Source organism: Triticum dicoccoides, chromosome 2A (genome assembly GCF_002162155.2).
Source record: "Triticum dicoccoides isolate Atlit2015 ecotype Zavitan chromosome 2A, WEW_v2.0, whole genome shotgun sequence".
NCBI classification, from domain to species: Eukaryota; Viridiplantae; Streptophyta; class Magnoliopsida; order Poales; family Poaceae; genus Triticum; species Triticum dicoccoides.
The window spans coordinates 562,518,794-562,539,109 of record NC_041382.1 but is presented as its reverse complement, the minus strand read 5'-3'; the positions used below and the strand labels follow the sequence as shown (position 1 = coordinate 562,539,109).

Sequence of the window (20,316 nt, the reverse complement as noted above, 5' to 3'; positions counted from 1 at the left end):
TTATTTGCGGTGTTCGTTGTACTGCCATGATTGAAGATGAATAGATTGGAAGTTTCTCGCAAAAAAAATGAGTTTACAGCCTAAATCAAATAATTTCCGAGTTGTTGGACTTGTAACGCATTTCACTCCGATATTTTCAACATATTATATTTTGGGTGAAAGGTCGGAACCCAATTGGCTAGTTAGTTTGTTGAGCCTGTAGGCCGAGTCCATAGATGTTGGGCCTCCAACCTTGCATGTTTGCTTGTGTATTGTTCAAACTACGAGTGGATAGGTTTCGTTCTATGTTTGCCAGAAGATAGGTTTCATTCATGACACAATTCAGATTTACTATTGCATATATTGATGTTTTGCCCGCAACTTCTTTTTTTGAAGTTCTGACATAATTATGAAATACAAGAAAAATCAAAACAAGAGACCATTTTAACTACTGGCTAACTTTGATTACTCAGGAATCGTGCCTATATGCTTCAAGAAAAAAATTAGTGTGGTCATTACTTCTTGTTCCCTACTAACATACTCCTCCGTAAAGGGGTCAATCCGTGGAACCATACGGGTATAGTTCCGTACAGGTACAGCAGAAACTTTTTTTACTAAACATAGCAGCCCGTACGTTACAAAACAAGTACGTACTGTAGGTTTCAGATCCAACTTGCGGTGGTGCAGTGCAGACCAAGACCATGCATGTGAGCACCACACGGGACACGGCGATGCCACCCAGCCGCAGTGCCTCACGAAGACCCAGGCGTGATGCGCGGCCATCTGACTCAGCCACCACTCACTCCGGAAAACGATGTGCCAAAGACCACCTGATCGATCCTCCCTCGTATTCCCGATAGTCTAATCGCCGCAGCCACAAGTGTCAATCATCGGATGGGCGAAAACGGCAAGATGACGAGATTGGGGTCGTGCGGGACATTTCCGAATGGGGGTACGCAGCCTCGTCCTTTTCAGGTGCATCTATCATTTTCTATGGGTTTTTATACTGGCAAAAAGGCCTCGGCTCCCGGGGACAAATTCATGGGGAAGTTCCTGCGTCATCAAAGTGGCATGTTACTTTGTTGGCAAGTGTTATTCGGGGAAGCGCGACTTTTCAATCCTATCCTATTGGTCAGTACTTGCTCCAGCTAAATAAATATGTGATCGTACCAATCGTACCTGGGAGGAACAGCCCGTTCATGTGCTTGCCAGTGGCCGAGATGATAAAAAGTGCGTGCTGTGCTTCCTACGCCAAGCTGGAGGCAGGTGCGCGTCGGCGGTTTGTCGGGTGATGATACTCGGTGTTCAGATGCAAGTCATGCACACCTCGAACACAGAACTAAAATAACATTAGTAAGATGCTAAACTGAAACAACATTAGTGAAAATTCACTGAGGGTGTAGAAGAATTTAGAATCAAACTGAAAGAAGTTCCGGAAATGAATGCAGCTCCAAAACTTTGTATGCCAACAAATACCCATAATACAATGTACAAAAGGTTTTGCTATATTCTTTTGTACTTTTATAGCCCATTTGATACAAATGACACAATTAAAATGCAGAAATGAGAAAAAAAACACATGATTAAAATGGCATGCTACAGGGACAGTCAATCTTAAGATGCATATGTCAAGTTGGTAAAACACCAATGGGAAAAGACCTTCCTTTCTGTTTGTTTGTGGCTATGACCATGTAAATAAATACCATTTTCTCAAAATTATGTTGATAATACTGTAATATATCATTTTCCGTAAAAGGAATCTAAGTTTTGAAAGGAACTTCAATGTATTAAACATAAACATATACATGGTAATCTGGTTACTTGACCTCTTGGCCAATATCCTCAACAATTGGCCGGTCTTTTCTGTAGGAAACAAATTATGTAGGGAGATATACCTCTCCTAACAAAATGGTAATCCGCAAGTGGGTAAGGTTGCATCTTTCATCGTCAACATACACCCATATCTGCCTGGCGCCGCCAGCTAAAGCGGATCTTCTAGCCTATGCTCATTGCACAGGATACGTACCTCCAGTTAGTACCCACCAGTATGGTCTGGCCAAACATGCGTGCAAGCGAGAGCTTTTACTGTTTTATTGCTTTTGTTCAATTTTTGTTTTCCTTGGCTTTTCCCATCTCCCTTGTAAATATATTTATTCAAGTTTAATATGTTTTATTGTATTTTTTTGTATGTTTCCCTTCCATTCTATCCTTTTTTGACGTTTTCTATTTGTTTGGTTACTTTTTTATTGTCCTTTCCCATCTTTATTTGTTCCATGTGGCAAATATATGTAGTTTTCCATGTGGCCAACCTAGAGGCAGGTGCGCGTTGGCGGTTTGTCGGGTGATGATACTCGGTGTGCAAATGCAAGCCATGTACACCTCAGAACACAGAGAGCCTTGGTTGGGCATGCGGTTGTGCAGCCTAACAACCCGAGTTCAATTTCTAGAATTGACAGGTGATGCATAGAGTTTTTCCCCTATTTATTGAGGATCAAGCTTGGTGTGTGGTGAAACCACTCATCAAGAAATATCTTGATACTCATTTAAAAAAAATTGAGGACCATGTTTATCTTGGTGCTCATACTAAAATGGTTGTATGCATCCCTAGTTGGTGTAGAGGCCGGGAAGTGAAAATCTCTCCCATTTGTTGGAAGACAAGTTAAGAGTCAGCTTGTAACCCCAGCCCCCTGCTCGCGTGCGGTCGCGCCGGGCCGCACCGGGGCAGCACCCGTCGGCCGGCTCGAGGCCTCCTCCGCCCCAAACTTCTTGCTCCCGCCGCCGCCGAGGGTGTCACCGGCAAAGCCCGCATGGTGTGGCGGCGGCAGCGGATCTCCTAGGCCATAGATCGGATCGAGGTGGCGGCGTTCCGCACCGGTCATTCATCGGCAGTGTCGCGGTGAGGCGGTGGCCAGGATCTGCGACCTACGATGGCGGACGGTGAAGGTCAACAGATGGCGGCGATGGTGGACGTGCCCGATCTAGGCCCAGATGGGTTCAAACAGACCGCCACTCAGACGTTGTACTAGCTACATCTCAACATCTCCGACAACAGCTTGCAGGTTCCTGGGCTAGTCCTGCAGCATGAGGAAGTTGGGGGCTCCGGCCCCGGGTGTGGTGGTGGTGGCATCCTCCTCCGCTAGAGGTGGTCGGCCGGCTGGTTGTGGTGGATCCCTAGATCCCACTGCTAGTCCCGGCGGCGAGTTTGGGGAGGCATGGTTGCCGCTGAAAACCAAGCTCCAACTACGGTCTTGGCAGGCAATAACGGTGTCTATGTGTCATTACCTTATTGAAGGCATCGCCATTGCAACCACCTTCTACCCACTCGCGTTGCGCCGAGAGAAACCCCAGACCCAGGTATCTTGGATCGAACGATGGCGACGCTCTCGGTGTCGCTCTCCCTCATGAGGGCATTGTTTGGGAGGAGCTGCTGGATGGAGGACGCAAGGAGTGGAGTGGTGTACATCTACCGCGTCGACGACGGTGAGTCTCGGTGGCGTGGCGCAACGAGGTGTGGGTGACAGATGTGAGATGGTTGACTTGCATAGGGCGAGGGCTACCTGGCGTCATGGTGGCGTCAATGGAAGGCCTGGCAAGGTTGATGCGTCAGTACCTATTATGAAGATGGATCAGTGAAAGACGGTGGCCACGGCCTCTGCAACGGGCGTATGCCGTGTCCGCTGAGAGTGTGTCGGACCAGTGTGTGCCCCAGACCTGGCATTGCGGCTTGGTTGAGGCATCCGACTTTATATGTTAGGCTTTGGTGTGAGGCTTGTGTATATGGCTCAGACAATCTGCAGTTTTGCCCCCTTCATCAAGTGGATAGGAGTAGCGACAAATGGTGACTTCAGACTTATTGATGTATTACTTTGTAAGGTCTTGGTGAATAATTAATAAAATGGTTGCATGCATTTCCCAGATGCAGAGGCCGGGGCTCCTCCTCCTTTTTGAAAAAATACAACTAAACGAAATTCATAAGAGGCTAAACTGAAACAGCATGAGCAAAACTTCATTCAGAGTTGTAGAAGAATTTAGAGTCAAACTCAAAGAAGTTCCTCAAATGAATGTAGCTCCAACAATTTGTTTGCCAACAAATACCCGTAATACGATCTACAAAAGGTTTTGATGCATTCTTTTGTACTGTTATAGCCCATTTGATATAGATGACGCAATTAAAATGCTGAAGCGAGAAAAACACATGATTAAAATGTCATACTATGGTGAATCTTAAGATGCATATGTCAAGTTGCTCCTTCTTTGGTTCATAGGATAGGAATTTTATAGGAATAGAAAAATCATAGGAAGTGAGATGACATGCATGTCAATTTCTATAGCGAAAGAGATACCATTTGGTGCATAGGATAGGATTTTTTCCATTGAGTCTCGGCTAATGTTTTTTTCCCTCCAAAACATGAAGGATTGATTCCTATCCTACATAGGAATAGGAATCCATTCCTACAAACCAAAGGGCTTTAAAGGAATTTTTCCTTTGCAAATCATATCCTATAGAATTCCTACAAAAATCCTACAAACCAAAGAAGGCCTAAAACGCCAATGGAAAGAGACCTTCCTTTCTGTTATGTTGCTAATTAACCCCAAACTACTTTTACAATAATATTAAATATGTACATGTAATCTGGTTACTTGACGTCTTGGCCAATATCCTCAACAATTGGCCAATCTTTTCTAAAGCAAACAATTTATGTAGGAGCTATACCTCTCCTCACAAAATGGTAATCCGCAAGTGGGTAAGGTTGCATCCTTCATCGTCAACATACACCAATTTCTGCCTGTCAACCGCCAACTAAAGCGGATCTTCTAGCCTATGCTCGTTGCACAGAATACGATACCTCCAGGTAGTACCCACCAGCATGTGCAAGCGAGAGCTTTTATTGTTTTATTGCTTTTGCTCAATTTTTGTTTTCTTTGGATTTTCCCATTTCCCTTATAAACATATTCATTCAAGTTTAATATGTTTTATTATATTATTTCTTTTTTATGTTTTCCTTTTCTTCTATCTTTCTTTGACGTTTTCTATTTGCCCCATTTTCGCTTTTGTTTGGTTACTTTTTATTGTCATTTATCATCTGTATTTTTTATGTGGAAAATATATGTAGATTTTCTGACATTCTCAATATTTTTCAAAAATCATAATTTTTTTTGAATTGATCCACATGCATTAAAAAATACATGAATATTACTTTGTGGCAAGTATGTGTTGAAGTTATGAACATTTGTTGAGATATATTAAAATCCTTAAATTGTAATATATATGAACATCCTAAAATTGTACTGATGTAAGAAGTAATTCTAATTATGGCATAAAATAGTCGTATGGTTCTAATAGAACTTTTGAAATAACAAGCATGGAATTTTCTAATATATGGGAACAATCTCACAAAGTATATGAACAAAACTAAACTAAATAAAAATACTTTAAAATAAAGTAAATAATTACTATACTCCATTACAATAAGTTGTAAGTGCATCTAGTTACCCTAAGGGTTTTGGATGATTAATGGCATGTTAAGGAACTAATGTGTTTGTGAGTACACACAGGTGAATGTCTCATGGGAATTGGTTTAACATGAGAGTTATTACCCCTAAAAATTGAGGTAGAGGAATATGAAGCGTAGTGAAGACTTTTGTTCTCCACTTTCATCTCTCTCTCTTTTTGAGTCATAGGGAAAATTGAGATTCAGATCTTCGATATATGCTCAGTCAATACCTAAATCTTCGAGTGAAGACTTGGAAAATCTCTTCGTGCATTGTGAGATTTTCTCTCTGAGTCCGAGACAATTTTCTTTGGGACTCCGAGGAAGAATCAAGTGAAATGTTGAGTCAACTTGACTTGTTCCACAAGCAAGTCATAGGCCACGTTTGAAATGTGACTGTCGCGCCACGTGTCGGTTGTCCATTAGGTGGCTAATGCCCCTATTGGTCATTTCACACCTCAGAATTGCTCCAGCTATAAACAAACATGTGTTCGTACCACTTGTACCTAAGAGGAACAACTCATTCATGTGCTTGCGAGTGGTTGAGATGATAAAAAGTGTGTGTAGTGCTTCCTAACTTTCGAGAACCACGCCCTGGCTTACCTGCTACTCCAGGCCAAGTTGGAGGCAGCTGCGCATTGGCAGTTTGTCGGGTGATGCTCGGTGTTCAAAGGCAAATCATGCACATCTCTAACACATAACTAAATAACATTACTAAGAGGCTAAAGTGAAACAACATGAGCAAAAAATACATTGGGAGTGTAGAAGAATTTAGAATCAAAATGAATACAGATCCAACAATTTACATGCCAACAAATCTCCATTATACGATGTACAAAAGATTTTGCTACATTGTTTTGTACTGTTATAACCCATTTGATACAGAAGACGCAATTAAAATGTAGAAACAAGAAAAAAAATACATGATTAAGATGTCATACTATGGTGAATCTTAAGATGCATTTGTCAAGTTGCTAAAACACCGATGGGAAGAGACTTTCCTTTTTGCTTGCTTGTGGCTGTGTGCCTATGACCCTGTAAATAAGTATTGTCTCAAATTCTGCTAAAAAAGTAATAGATCCTTTTTTCTAATATTTTTTCTAGGTTTTGAATGAAACTTATAATAATACTAATCATGTACAAGATAATCTGGTTACTTGATCTATTGACCAATCTTTTTCATAGGAAACGGTTGATGTAGGAGCTATACCTTTCACAACGAAATGGCAATGCACAAGCAAAAAAATCCATCTATCATCTCAAAATGTACACCCATTTCCGCATGGCAACAATCGGGTTTTTTTTTAGGCAAGGCTGCCGCCAACTAGATTGGATCTATTATTCTATTCTCATTGCGGAGATACGGCACCTTCACGTAGCACCCCACCAGCATGGCCCGGGCCAACATGTTTGAGTGAGAGTTTTGGTTGTTTGATTGTTTTTCTTAATTCCCGCTAAAACTGTTTTGCTCAATTTTTCTTTTCATTTATTTTTTCAATTTTCCCTATAAAACATATATATATTCAAGTTTAATATGTTTTCTTATATTCTTTCTATTGTTCTTTTGCCTTTGATCTTTTTTCTATTTCCCTTTGACATTTTCTATTGTGCCACTTTTCGCTTTTCTTTATTTACTTTTTAATTTTCATTTCTCATATTTCCTTTTTCCTATGGAAAATGTATGAAGATTTTTTCTGAGATACATGAATATTTTTTAGAGTCATAACTTTTTTTTCGAACTGATCAACATGTGTTCTAAAATACATGAATATTTCTTGTGGCAAATATGTGTCGAAGTCATAAACATTTGTTTCGAGATATATGAACATCATAAAATTATATTTATATGATCAGCCTAAAATTAAGTAATTCTAATCATGGCATGGAATAGTTGTATGATTCTAATGGAACTCTTAAAACAACGAGCATGGAATTTTCTAATAGTATATGAGACCAAAACTCACAAACTATATGAACAAACTTAGGGGAACAAAAGTTAAATGCTAACACTATTCCATTAAATGATGTTTTATTATATCATCATAATTTTATAAATAAATAAAATATGTGCTAAATAGACAACTCATGCTAGGAATTTCCTGTTTCACGCCTACTGCATCGAATAGTAGCTTTTTCAGGGGTGCACCAAATAGTAGCTCATTCGTACAAAATGCACACCCCAAAGTTAATGGGCCTACCCATGTGACAGGACTGGTTTTCCCAGTTTTAAGAACATTCTAGAAGGTTTGACCCTGTTTTTTGTTTGTTCCTTGTTTGTTGTTTTCCTTTGCCGGTTATACCAGTTCTCTTTTCCTTTTCTATTTTTTTTATGTTCTTTGATCTTTTATGATTTCTCTCGGTTTTATTTTTAATTTTTATTTTAGAATTCATGAACATTTTAAAATCCCCTAAAAGAAATTATGATCAGTTTTCCATATTCTTGATATTTACAAAATTCATGAACATATTTAAAAATAAAAAATTTGTTAGTTTTTGAATGTTTTATAAAATTCATAATTATTTTTGGAAATCCATGAACAATTTTTGAGATCATGAACATTTCAAAAGAATAATTTTCTTTTATATTGTGAATAATATTTTCTTTCATTATTTTTTCTAAATTACAGAAAAATGGTAATTTGTTTTTTAGATGCGAGCTAAACACCAATTTTGATCAAGACACCCAAAGGGGCATCTTAGATATGATTAGTATCAAGGAGAACAAACACACATTGGATAGATAGATGGATGCAAATGACAAGTAAAAATAAAATTATATTAAAATAAATCATAGTACCATTCTTCTTACTTTGATTGTATGCCTCCGGCCGGAAATTGAAAATTGCATTGAACAATAGTAAAGTAAAGGGACACTTGCAATTGCCTTCGCCATACAACGCTTTGAAGACCGTGTTAGTCACTCACCTCTTGAGATCAGATCTGTAAATCGCTAAAACAACATTGATTGGAGCATCATCCCACACAATAGAGGCTTGCAATCCATCAACACCTATTCAAATGGTTAGAGAAACTAGACCATGTCACAAAACAACACAGAAGAAGATGTCAAATTAGCCGCACAGACAGCTAGCCACTAGCTCTCCTTGAAAGATACACAAATTGGCAAGATCTGAATGGAACCAACAAATCTAGAGACTCAAACTCTCACAAAAGCTTCGTCGACGAGGAATCATATGCCGTCGAGATAGGGAGAGACAGGAGAAATATTATTCCAACACGCCATCGCCGCCACCACCTTATCAATGTCGCGAGGGAAACAAAAACCTAACGAAAAAGAATAGAAGACGGATGGGTCCCCACTTCTCTTGCAATCGATGAGGCCGTTGGACGGGAAAGAGGTGGGGGACCGAGGTGACAGCGTGCAGGGAAGTTGTGGCAGCGGTCTTTAGGGTTGGTAGTCACGTGTGTATAGCGAAGAGCCAGTTTAGCATGTGGAGGGTGGAGGCAAACATGCATCAGCATCCGATCTTTCCCGATCGTAGCCTATCATGGGAACTAAGGGCGTGTTCGGAAGCCCTCCCACTTCTCAACTCAACTCCACGTGATGAGTGCAGCGGAACGATTCAAATCCTGGTTATGAGCGAGAAAAGCTGGCGAAACTTGCAGTGCAATTTTCGCGGAGTCGCGGAGCTGGCAAACTCGAGCTCCTCCAAAACAGCGAAGCAGGAGTTGCCAAGAATTACAAGTGAGTGTCACCGCCAAGTGAGTTACCAGTTCGTTCGTTTGTAGCAAATATTACAAGTATGTGTCACCGCCAAGGCAGTTACCGGTTCGTTCTTTCGCCAGAGCAGGCTTCCGACGCCTAGATGGGCTGTCACGCCTAGTTGGGCCCTCCCGAGCTGCTATTTCTCATAGCTAGGTGGCTGGCGGCCTGTTTCAACGACCAGAACAAGGAGCTACTCTACCGAACGATTTGTAACTCCGGGATTTTAACTGAGAAGCTGGCTGCCGGTTTTGGGCTATGGAGTTAAGGATTTTGAGGCTGTGGAGAGCTACCGAACACGCCCTAAATAGGCCGACACTTACAATCACCCTTCATACTTCCTCAGGTTGCAAGCATGGAGCCATAGAGGTGCGTTGCCTAGCAAATTGGTGATTGCAAGCCCCGCTTGAGTTGGCCGGCCGACCAACACGAGTTGCTAACTCGCCCGGGTCCTCCCCATATTCACTTCTTCGGTTGACTAGTTGATCGTTGACTTTTCTAAAAAAACACAAAATTGAACAAAAAATGGTTGATTTGAAAAAACTTCATCATTTTTGACAAAAGTTCACACATTTGAATTTTTTGCGGCATTTAAAAACTGCTCTTGATTTTTTGAGAAAAGTTCAGAAATTTGAAAATAAATCATGGATTTGAATTTTTGGTCACAATTTGTGAAACATTTGATAAATTTGAAAATTGTTCAAGGTTTCCAAAAAAAGTACATAAATTTGAGAAAAAAAGAAAAAACTCGTCCCAAACAAACTACTCCCTCCGTCCCATAATATAGGAGCGTTTTTTACACTAGTGTAGTATCAAAAACGCTCTTATATTATGGGACGGAGGGAGTAGAAACGTAAGAAAAGAAAAAACAAAATGACCAGAAATTTCCAGAAACTTCCTAAAACCGGAAGCTATGCTTTCTGATGGGCCATCCCATTTCAAGTCGCTAGTCTAGGATGCGTTAACTGGTTCTACCGTTAAGCCTATAAATAGCACCGGAAACTGTCAAATTGGAGTTGACATGAGCCAACACCCATCTCTTCGCGGCCCGGTTCCACGTGGGCGCGTGACAGACAACGACGGCCCAACAACCCAAGTAAATGTGCTCGTGTGTGTTCGTAGTGTAGCCCAAGTAATCTTAAATATTTTCTCAAAAAAGTAAATTTTAATATTTTTAAATCCATGAATATCTTGTAAACATTTTTTAAGATTGATTAGTATTTTTAAAATCTATTAACGGTTTTCGAACCATGATATTTTCAAAAAAATATCTTTTAATTCGTGGGTATTTTTAATTTCGTGAATTTTATTAATTTATCTACTACCCTTATAAAAGGAAGAGAGGGCGAAGAACCAAATCATCCTATCCATCCAAACCTGCAATCTGATGGTCTACATCGCTTCAAAACACCAAACACGTTTTATACTTTAATTACCCACCATGCCATTATGTTTAATTAATTATCCACCATGCCATTATCTTAATCCTCTCCTCTTTCATCACGCAGGAACAAAACCAAAACCGCTGCCCATGCCTCACCGCCAGCCACACCCCGCGCCTCGCCCCACCTCTTTCCCTACAACCTCGCCGCCATCTAATCACGTCTACACGGTTCAGATTAGCTACTAAAACACGATTAGACAAAAACACTGTACGCCCCCACGCGAGCGCACACGCCATCTCAGCCCAAAACCCGGGTGCCGCCCCTCCCGTCGTAACCGCTCGCCATCTCCCCCGACACCCGACACCCGTCCGCTGCCGCCCCCGCCCGCGCGCTGGCCCGTCCGCTGCCGCCCCCGCCCGCCCGCTGGCTGCTCCTCCCGCCCGTCCGCCGCCGCACGCTCCTTCCCCCGACCCGCCGGAGTCTGCCGCCCGCTCGCCCGGCCGCGCAAGCTCCTGCCCCCGATCCGCCGGCCGCCGCCGCCCTGCCCCCGATCCGCCGGCTGCCGCCGCCCGCCTCACTGCCGGAGACCGCCCGCCTCGCTGCCGTAGATCCCCCCGTGGTCGTACCGCCCTCTGCCGGACACCCCCACCGCCCGCGGCCGTCGCCCCCCATCCGCTGCCCCTACCCTGCGGAGGAGGATCAGGTGACCCATAAGCTGTACACATAAGTTAATTTTTAAAGCACTGTTTTTCTTTTCTCATATACAAATAGTTTTGTATGCAACTTCTGTACAGCTACAAACAGAATATGGCTGACAGATATTTATAGATAATATATAAACAACATATGATCCTGCCCTTAGGTGTAAGCTCTACCTGATGAACACATTGCACATATGATCCCACAAAATCTGTACTTTAGTCATCATATTAGCATAGAAGTGATCAAGCAAACTGACACCTCTTTGTTACAAAGAAGTATGCAGACAAACACATCAACCTTTGCCGGTCCCAACATCTTCCATATGCAGCTTCCTGTCAGAGCAAACTGATCCCTGACACCTAGAAGACATGTGTAATTATGACTGCCTCATGCACATAGCAAAAATGTTTCAGACTCTGTCTTCTTTTGTTTTATAGTCGTTTAAAATTTGTCACGCTGCTCCTCTAGGTGGTCTTCTTTAGTTTGATGTACTCTTCGCTTCTGTCGCTGAAGAAGTGAAGGGGATGGAGGAAGAAAACTGAGATATTGGCTGTGGGGTTGTGGATTTGTGTTCTCTGACTCAATATCCCCTTGTATTCCTCATGCACTCACGAAACACCTTGCCCTGAAATTTCAAAAGTGGAAATCGAGTGGCGGATCAACATCGGAAGGAACCCAAACTAACCTTTTCAACGGTGATTTCATATTTGTCCTTCCAACTCTGATTTAGTAGTCTTTTCGTGCTGTAAATTGCAGGTTTGGCAAGAAACTTCGGCTTAATTTTTTAATAGTGATCTTAGTAGTATTTTCATGCTGAAGATTTCAGATTTGATAAGATACTTTGACTTAATATTTTCTATGGTTGTATTCCAGAGAAATATTGAGGTGTGAAGTTAGTATACGAGATGAAGAATATCCACATCATCTGTATTGGTAGTGTGCCATTCTGATTTTTGTTCCTGTCGGATTTGCAGATAGGTGCAGCGGGAGTGATGTTAGTAGTCTTTTCATGCTGTAAATTGCAGTTTTGTCAATACACTTCGTCTTAATTTTTTTAATAGCGATCTTAGTAGTATTTTCATGCTGAAAATTTCAGATTTGATAAGATACTTCGACTTAAAATTTTCTTTGGTTGTATTTCAGAGAAGTAGTGAGGTGTGAAGTTAGTATACGAGATATAGGTGCTCCACACCATGTGTATTGTTGCGTAAACCTTCTCTGATCACTTGAAGGTACACCCCACAGCCAATATCTACGATTTTTTGTCATGTTTTAATTCTCTGAATCTGTTCATAGATCATGTACGCTGTTATTTTTCCTAGAGTGGTAACCTATATGTACTATTTTCAATGGTGATTTGATATTTGGCTTTCCATCTGACCTTGCAATTTGTTTACAAACAATAAAGTTCTTCAGAAATCCCTTGATTCTTTGTCATTTCTCAAACATTTGTGTTTTCAGATGGGGAAGAAAAATCCAAATGCACGTCGGTTTGCCTCAAGCGAACGTGCCCCGTCACTGGATGTAACAAACTCACCTCTAAATGCAAATGCAGAGAGTAGTTCTGCTGCTCGACAGAAAGGTAACCAATCATGGTACACCAGATTGTCTGATGAAAAGAAAGCAGAGCTCCTCGAGAAGCGTCGTGTCGCCCGGCGTGAGAAGAAGACTGCAGCCGTACAAAGTGTAAACCATGCCCGGGTATCACAAGAACATGCTTCTTCTGTGGGGTCTGAGCAATTTGTCCCTTTGAGCAACATCACCAACACACATATAGATGGTATGTGCTCCCATTTTGTGTCCTAATGCATTGATGCATGTACATATCTGAATCTCCTCCTACATGACAGTTGCAGTATGTACGGCGGCAAGCTCCGCGGGTACTGCTCATCTTCACCAAAACAATATTGCAGGCAAAAAAAGAAGTCCACAAAGTTGGTATGCTGGACTATCCGACGAGCGGCGAGCTGAGTACATACACAAACAGAAGATGGCCCGACTCGCAAGGAAAGCAGCAACTGCCGGGGTGAATGTCCAATTGCCTACATCATCTGCCTCACAAACTTCATCTGGTTAGACCACCAACATGTTACCTTAATTATTTAAATGGGCAATACTACATCATTGTGATTTTCGTCTCGGATTGATATATGATAACACAGGTTTGATATATGATAACTAAATCTGAGAATGGTTTCATACCTAAACCATACTTGAACCATACCCGTACATGTATCTCTCAAAACCATACTTGAACCATACCCGTTTAATGCCATTTTCAGCCCAACCAAAACTAAACCCTCTATTTTTTCCACCCAAACTAATTTAAACCCAATACATAACCGTGGGTTTAAACCCAATACGTAACTATGGGTTTGCTTCAATGTATATATGATTGCACAAATCGACATGTCAAGAAGCAAATGGCATAGAAAAGACATAAGTGCATCTACAATAGTTTGGGAACAAAGTTATCGTTGAGATATGGTCAACACACAACAAGTATCAAAAAGACAACGCCCACGACTGAAAAGCTCACTGGCAAGTGCATTAAAACCAATTGCTTAGCTAAAGCACAAGCAGACACATTCAATTTGCATGTGTTGATTCCCCATAATATAGAATTACATAGTGCATCGCATCATGTACGCGGATCAAAGATACTCGTTGACGATGCGTCGTTGCTTATTGCACATAACCAATGCCCTAAAACCGGTTTGGACCCATAGTTTACAACCGTTAATAACCAAACTGTTTAAGCCCATAACCAACTATACCCAAATTGGATTCTTCACATACCCAAACCAAAACCAAACTAAAAAAGATTCGGCCCAATAAAACCTGAACCAATCAAACCCAAAGTAAGAACCGAACCGTTTCACCCAGTTTTTTAATAACCATTCTCAGGTTTAATGATAACAACACCAAGTGCTTATCCTGTCTTCATTTTGTTGTTCCCTGTCCATAAAAGTTAGTGGATTGCTTCATTCTTTTTTGTTAAACTTCTTTGATTGCTCGTAGATTTTTGCATTGACAATACATAAACAAGACAAGAAGCTGGGATATACAGCAAATTAGGAGCACATTCTTGAAACTGGTAGCTAAATAAAAACTGTATGTGGTTGGACTTCTGTATTTTTAATCAAGAATATGGTCCAATGGAAGATAATTTATTATGAGTTGCTGACGTCTTCATTTCAGCTTCATCTACGCTTTACTTTTATTTGGTCGTAATTTAAAGTGCATGACAACTTCATTTATGTTATATTTGGATAACAAATCCCTTCAGCTATACAAATTTCTCAAGCAAAGTTCATGTAGCCCATTATCTCATAAGCATCCATGTGTCTTATTTTTTCAGTCAGGTTACAAACTTTTCGTCAATTGCCTTCTCTTCTATTCTTCCCTGTTTTTTTGGCCATCATTAGAATCACACTCTACTCAACCAACATTATCCTGCCACTGGTGGCGGCAGTACCTTTAGGGTTTCATGGAATAGATAAGCATTTTATATCGATACCTGTCCTAATCAGCAGATCGTTACTATAGTTTGTTGAGTATCAAAACCTTGCATATTGTGCCTTCATTTTAGTTTTCACATAAAGCCAATTTATTCCCCTGTTTACAGTTTCATTGGATAGAAGCCAGTACTGAACCACTTCCCTTTATTGCTTCGATATGATTTTTAAGATTGTTTCTTAAGGGTGTTCAATCTAACTTATCAGTAAAAGAAGCTCACTGTTCGTTCTGCCTTGATTCGCTGGCCACATTTCTTTGGTTGGGTTGGCGCAGGCCAATGTCCAGGCTGCTTTACTCACTTTCTTTGCCATACACAGGTCCTTCTGTGTGTCGCTGCTGTCAGTCTCGGGCTTACTGCTTGGAGAACAGGAGGAGCGTCAGGGCTCTTTGCTGCATCTGTGGGGGTACTGGCCAGAAGTAGGTGAGCTAAAATACTAGGCCCCATCTCTGCTTGATCTGTTCAGCCAACTGAATTTGTTCTCCTTACTTATTTCTGTTTCTTTTGGTGTATGTGAAGTGTTACAACTTTATTTCCATTGCTGCCATCTTGCTTTTCGTGAGCTAATTCTGTACAATCAAGCTATCGTTTACAGTAATGAGTGGACAATGGCCTGATAGAGGTTTCGCTGCAATGCATGGTTAAGTGTTGTCCTACCTCCTATCAGAGGTTATTGCTGTCCATATTCCTATGCATATGCTTTTATTTTCAGGTTATTGTTATCCATGTATCACACAAGCTAAGGTGGTCACCTTTGATCTAATACCCGCGAGTCTTCTATATTGTCTTCATCCTATTCGTGCTAAAACATACTCAGGGGCGATCGCCCACCTGAACGATTAAATGGATCAATATTCTGGACATTACAAGTTGGGCCAGAGTGGGCCATATGGAGGTACATCAAACATAGGAAGGGTGGACAGGAGCAGGCACAAAAGGACCTACACCAATGTACAAGGGGATCATGATCTAGGAGAAGCGAGGCCTGGACAACAGGTGGTAGAGCAGCATGCCTAAGAGAAGCACAAGTTACCACTACTATTCAGCAAATGACACAACCAGATATTTATGGATTTTCCTTAACTGTAATGACTTCATTTGTTCTTGAAATGGAGAATCTTATGTATGTCTCTTGCTATCCATGTGCCAGAGCCATGAGTTGGTTGCGAGATCTTATGGGTTTCACCTCTAGCCTACCCCAACTTGTTTGGGACTAAAGGCTTTGTTGTTGTTTGTTGTTGATGAATTTTGCGATGCAATATGTTTTGGAGACTGAAAAAATTAAGCTCTGTGACAGCACATATGGACTCAGTATCTTTTCAGTTTTATTATGCTCTTTGGGTTGGTAACAAATATATGCTAAGGCATGTAAAATATATATTTTTCGTCGTCATAAAACTCTCGGTCGGTATCCACCGACCCATTATCGTCAAACCCTACCTATATGAATTTGCATGGTACTTAATGCATGTGCCTTTCTGGACGTTGTACGTGTCTGGACTAGGGAATGGACACAAAAATTGACGTGTTTGTCTTCTATCTCTAAATATAAAAAGGCTATATATGCAAAGGCAGTCTTGTTTGTCTTTTCTTAATTTGCAATATTTTCTGATGCAACCAAACTATCTTTATACGCATGTTATGCTCATACATACTTGTATATTAGTTGAGACGTGCATTTGCACGTGCAAGCTTACTAGTAAGAAAAAGGATGATTCGTTTTTGTAGGGGAGCGATGAGTCAGTTTTCCATGTGGAGGCGAACACACAGCAACCGCCGATTTTCAGGTAGCTAGTCCTGGAAATTAAATGGGCTGGAACTTACAATCACCCTTCAGGCGTTACAGCGACAGTTCACCACAGAAGGCGTGGAGAGAGAGAATAGGTGAAATTATTAAATAAGGATTTAGGGGTACCATTGGCAAATGTCACTCCCACCATTTCTAGTGGTGAAAAATGACGCATTGCATGTGCGACACATGTCAAAACCTGAGTGTTTATTCATATATTCGTTTTTCTGAACGTTTTATCTTTTAAACCATGTGTCGGAATCATAAACCATTTTTACTATTGCGCTTCCTACGTCAAGATCTTTGAAACTCCATCTCATGTTAATAAGTTTGAATGAACTTGTTTCTCTTGAAAAAACCCAACCCAAAAAAAGACAAAATAAAAAACTATAATCACAATTGCGCTTCACACGGAAACAGATTACCACAACTGTGTTTTCACTTTACGAGAAGCACAACTATGTTTTTCACACAATATGCTTCATGCATGAAAAATGTGTTTTTTAAAAACCCTAGGAAAATCCAAGAAAAAAATAACGAATGAGAAAAACTATGCTCTTACGGATGCCCCCACTCGCAGTCCAAACGAAAGGTGCCCTGTCGTTAGCTTCTCTTGAGAACAGGAGGCCACCTCCTTGCTTTTTGCATGTTTTCTTATTTTTCTTTTATTTTTATACTTCAAAATATTCTAAATAAAAATATTCAAAAACATTTTAAACAAGCATTTGAAAATGTTAAAATGTATTTGAAAATGCATACAAAAAATATATAATAGGTGTGAATAAAGTTTATCATGTATTCAGAACTGTTAATCCAAGCATATGAAAAAATATTAAACAAGTATTTGAAAGAGTTAATCAAGCACTTAAAAATGTTAAATATGTATAGATAAATGTTGACCATGTATTCAAAATATGATAACTTGTATTTGAAAATTGCTAATCAAGCATTTGAAAAATATTAAATGTGTATAGAAAAAATATTGGCCATCTATTAAAAATATGCTTAACTAGTTTTGGAAAAAAATGTTAATCAAGAATTTGAAAAAAAAATGTTAAATCTGTATAGAAAAAATATTGACCATTTATTTGAAAGATGGTAATCTAGTATTTGAAAAATGTTAATCAAGCATTGGAAAAAAATGTTAAATGTGTATAGAAAAAATGTTAAACATGTATTTGAAACATGTTAATCAAATATTTAAAAAAATGTAAAATGTGCATAGAAAAAATGTTGAGCATGTATTCAAAAATGTTAATCTGGTATTCGAAAAATGTTAATTTGGCATTTGAAAAATGTTGAATGTATATATAAAAAATGTTGACCATGTATTCAATAAATGTTAATCTTATATATGAAAATTATTAAACATGTAAAAGAAAAATGTATTAGATGTATACCAAAAATGTGTACAGAAAAACAATGAAAACCCGAGAGAAAACAAAAAACCAGTTGAAAAACAAGAAAAAAAAAAGAAAGTTAAAGAGAAGAAAAAAGTAGTAAAAATGAAAAAGAAACGAATGAAAACAAAGAAACTAGAAAACAGAGAAAAGAAACAAAGAAAAACTAGTGAAAAACAAGAAAAGAAGAAAAATCCTGGGAAACAGTGGAAACCCGGCTCTTTTTCTTTAACAAGGTCGCGACCTACTAATTAAACGTGAGCTGAATGATGGCCCAGTGTCTAGCAGCGCTACACTGGAATGATCCGCCTCTTTTTTCTAGTTATTTCTTTTAAGTATGCGCGACTGGACCAGCCCAAAGCTGTACGCTTGAGACCGAAGAAGGACTTGCTATGAGCGAGATATAGCCATTGCGTACGCCTTGCCGGACTTTCAGCTCAGGCCGACTGCCGACGCGCATGCACGGGTTCCACCGCGATAAACAACGGCCAAGCTTTTTTTTTTTATTATTTCTTTGATTTAAGCTATAACAACGGCGAAGCTGGACGCCCGAAATCCCACTGTTTTTTTCTAGCTAGGTTTGTCAGGGGTGTTGATTTTTTTTTAGAAATGGAGGAGGACCCCGCCCTCTGCATCTGGACGATGCATGCAGCTATTTTATTAATTATTCACACAAAACCTTACAAAATCATATAACAATAAGACTAAAGCCATTGTCTAGGCAACATCTGTCGCTACTCTTATCCAGTTGTTGTAAGGATGCTGATAGTCTGTGTCTAATACCAAATAAACCTCACAGCCAAACCTAACATTTAAGATCTGAGATCCCAACCAGGACGCTTGCTGGGTATGGGGCACCCACTAGTCCGGTGCATTCCTCAACCAGGACGCCTGCCGGGTATGAGGCCGCCGCAGCCACCTGCCACCATTCAATCTTCAGTGCTGTACTGTCTCATCTACCTTGCCTGGTCTAACTGCCGTCGACGCCACCACGACGCCAGACAACGCCATCATCCTGTGCTCGTCCATCATGACACGTCCACCATCGAGACCCCGGTGCTCCATGCCGCTGAGACCCGCCGTTGTCGACGTACCAGATGCCACACCGCTCCTCCGACACGAAACACCACCTGCTGCCACTGGTCCCATCCCCTTCGCCTGTAGTTCCTCAAACCGAGCACCCAATCATCCCAGGCGACACCTCCAAGAAGGGCACGACACACGCAGTGTCGCCGCCGCCCAATCTAAGGAGGGCAGGGACCTCGACGGCACCTGCAAGTAGAAGAACGGTGACCCTGGTCGTCGCAACCGTCGGGATGAACGAGTCATCCAGAGTTTCCTCCGGTCTGATGTCACCTCTACTAGCCCCCGCGAACGCACTGAGGCCGACGACCGCGATTGTAAGCCACCAAATGCAGCGGGAGAGAGCCTGCGACGTGGAGGAGATCCACCGGCGACTCACCGCCCACGCGGTCAAGACGTCGTCCATCCTTCCCCCGCAAACGTCGCCAGCCGAGGACGTCGTCGCCATGCCTAACTAGGTCGCCGCCCTTGGTCCAGGTTTGTAACGCCCCGAGACCGATATGCCAGGTGTCATCCAGTTATTCGCTGTTGTTTCCTTGTCATTGCTTGCATGTCATGCATCTCATATCATGTCATCATGTGCATTTTATTTGCATACATGTTCGTCTCATGCATCCGAGCATTTTCCCCGTTGTCCGTTTTGCAATCCGGCGCTCCTATGTCACCCGGTGTCCCTTTCTACCTCTTTTCGTGTGCGGGGGTTAAACATTTCCGGATTGGACAGAGACTTGCCAAGCGGCCTTGGTTTACTACCGGTAGACCGCTTGTCAAGTTTCGTACCGTTTGGACTTCGTTTGATACTCCAACGGTTAACCGAGGGTCCGAAAAGGCCTCGTGCGTGTTGCAGCCCAACACCCCTCCAAAGTGGCCCAAAACCCACCTAAACCTCCTCCATCACCTCAGTCGTTCGATCACGATTGCGTGGCCGAAAACCGCACCTCATTTGGACTGTCCTAGCTCCCTCTACCTATATATATGTCATCTTCCCCGAAAATTCGCGAATGAACCCTAAAAATTCCCCCGCTCGTCGCCGGACATGTCCACTCCGCCGCCGAACACATCCAGCAGCCGCGCCGGACGAATCCAGGCGCGACACGCCAGCACCGCCGGCTTTCTCTCTCCTCCTCCACCGCGCGGGCCCGCGGCGCCCAGATCCGGCCCGCCCGGACCCGGACCGCCACCACGCCGCCGCCCGAGCGTTCGCTCACCGCGCAGCCACCTTGTCTCTCGCCGGCCGACCGCGCC

At 41.6% G+C, this 20,316-nt stretch overlaps 1 protein-coding gene across 13 annotated transcripts; it reads left to right on the top strand.

Annotated features, from left to right (window-relative positions):
- The first annotated feature begins 11,129 nt into the window (after positions 1-11,129).
- Positions 11,130-15,954, top strand: LOC119355388. Of its 13 annotated transcripts, none has more exons than XR_005171576.1 (6): positions 11,130-11,283; positions 11,556-11,654; positions 11,751-12,514; positions 12,744-13,062; positions 13,133-13,354; positions 15,119-15,954. XR_005171576.1 is itself a non-coding variant. In XM_037622192.1 (6 exons), the coding sequence occupies exons 4-6, from the start codon at positions 12,744-12,746 to the stop codon at positions 15,220-15,222; spliced, it is 645 nt and encodes a 214-aa protein (XP_037478089.1). In that variant the 5' UTR covers positions 11,149-11,283; positions 12,156-12,215; positions 12,426-12,514; the 3' UTR covers positions 15,223-15,954. The 13 variants fall into 13 exon arrangements, 10 of the variants coding, with proteins under 10 accessions (XP_037478089.1, XP_037478088.1, XP_037478084.1 ...); XM_037622192.1 differs by lacking the exon at positions 11,556-11,654 and having other exon boundaries at positions 11,149-11,283; positions 12,156-12,215; positions 12,426-12,514; XR_005171578.1 differs by lacking the exon at positions 11,130-11,283 and having other exon boundaries at positions 11,297-11,977; positions 12,156-12,215; positions 12,426-12,514.
- The last annotated feature ends 4,362 nt before the right edge of the window (positions 15,955-20,316 follow it).

Bases quoted from the DNA above. Each gene is read 5' to 3' on its own strand.
- LOC119355388 (XM_037622191.1), top strand. From the start codon at position 12,744: ATGGGGAAGAAAAATCCAAATGCACGTCGGTTTGCCTCAAGCGAACGT. The intron at 13,063-13,132 runs GTATGTGCTCCC...CCTACATGACAG, and splicing joins CACCAACACACATATAGATG to TTGCAGTATGTACGGCGGCA. The intron at 13,355-15,118 runs GTTAGACCACCA...TGCCATACACAG, and splicing joins TGCCTCACAAACTTCATCTG to GTCCTTCTGTGTGTCGCTGC.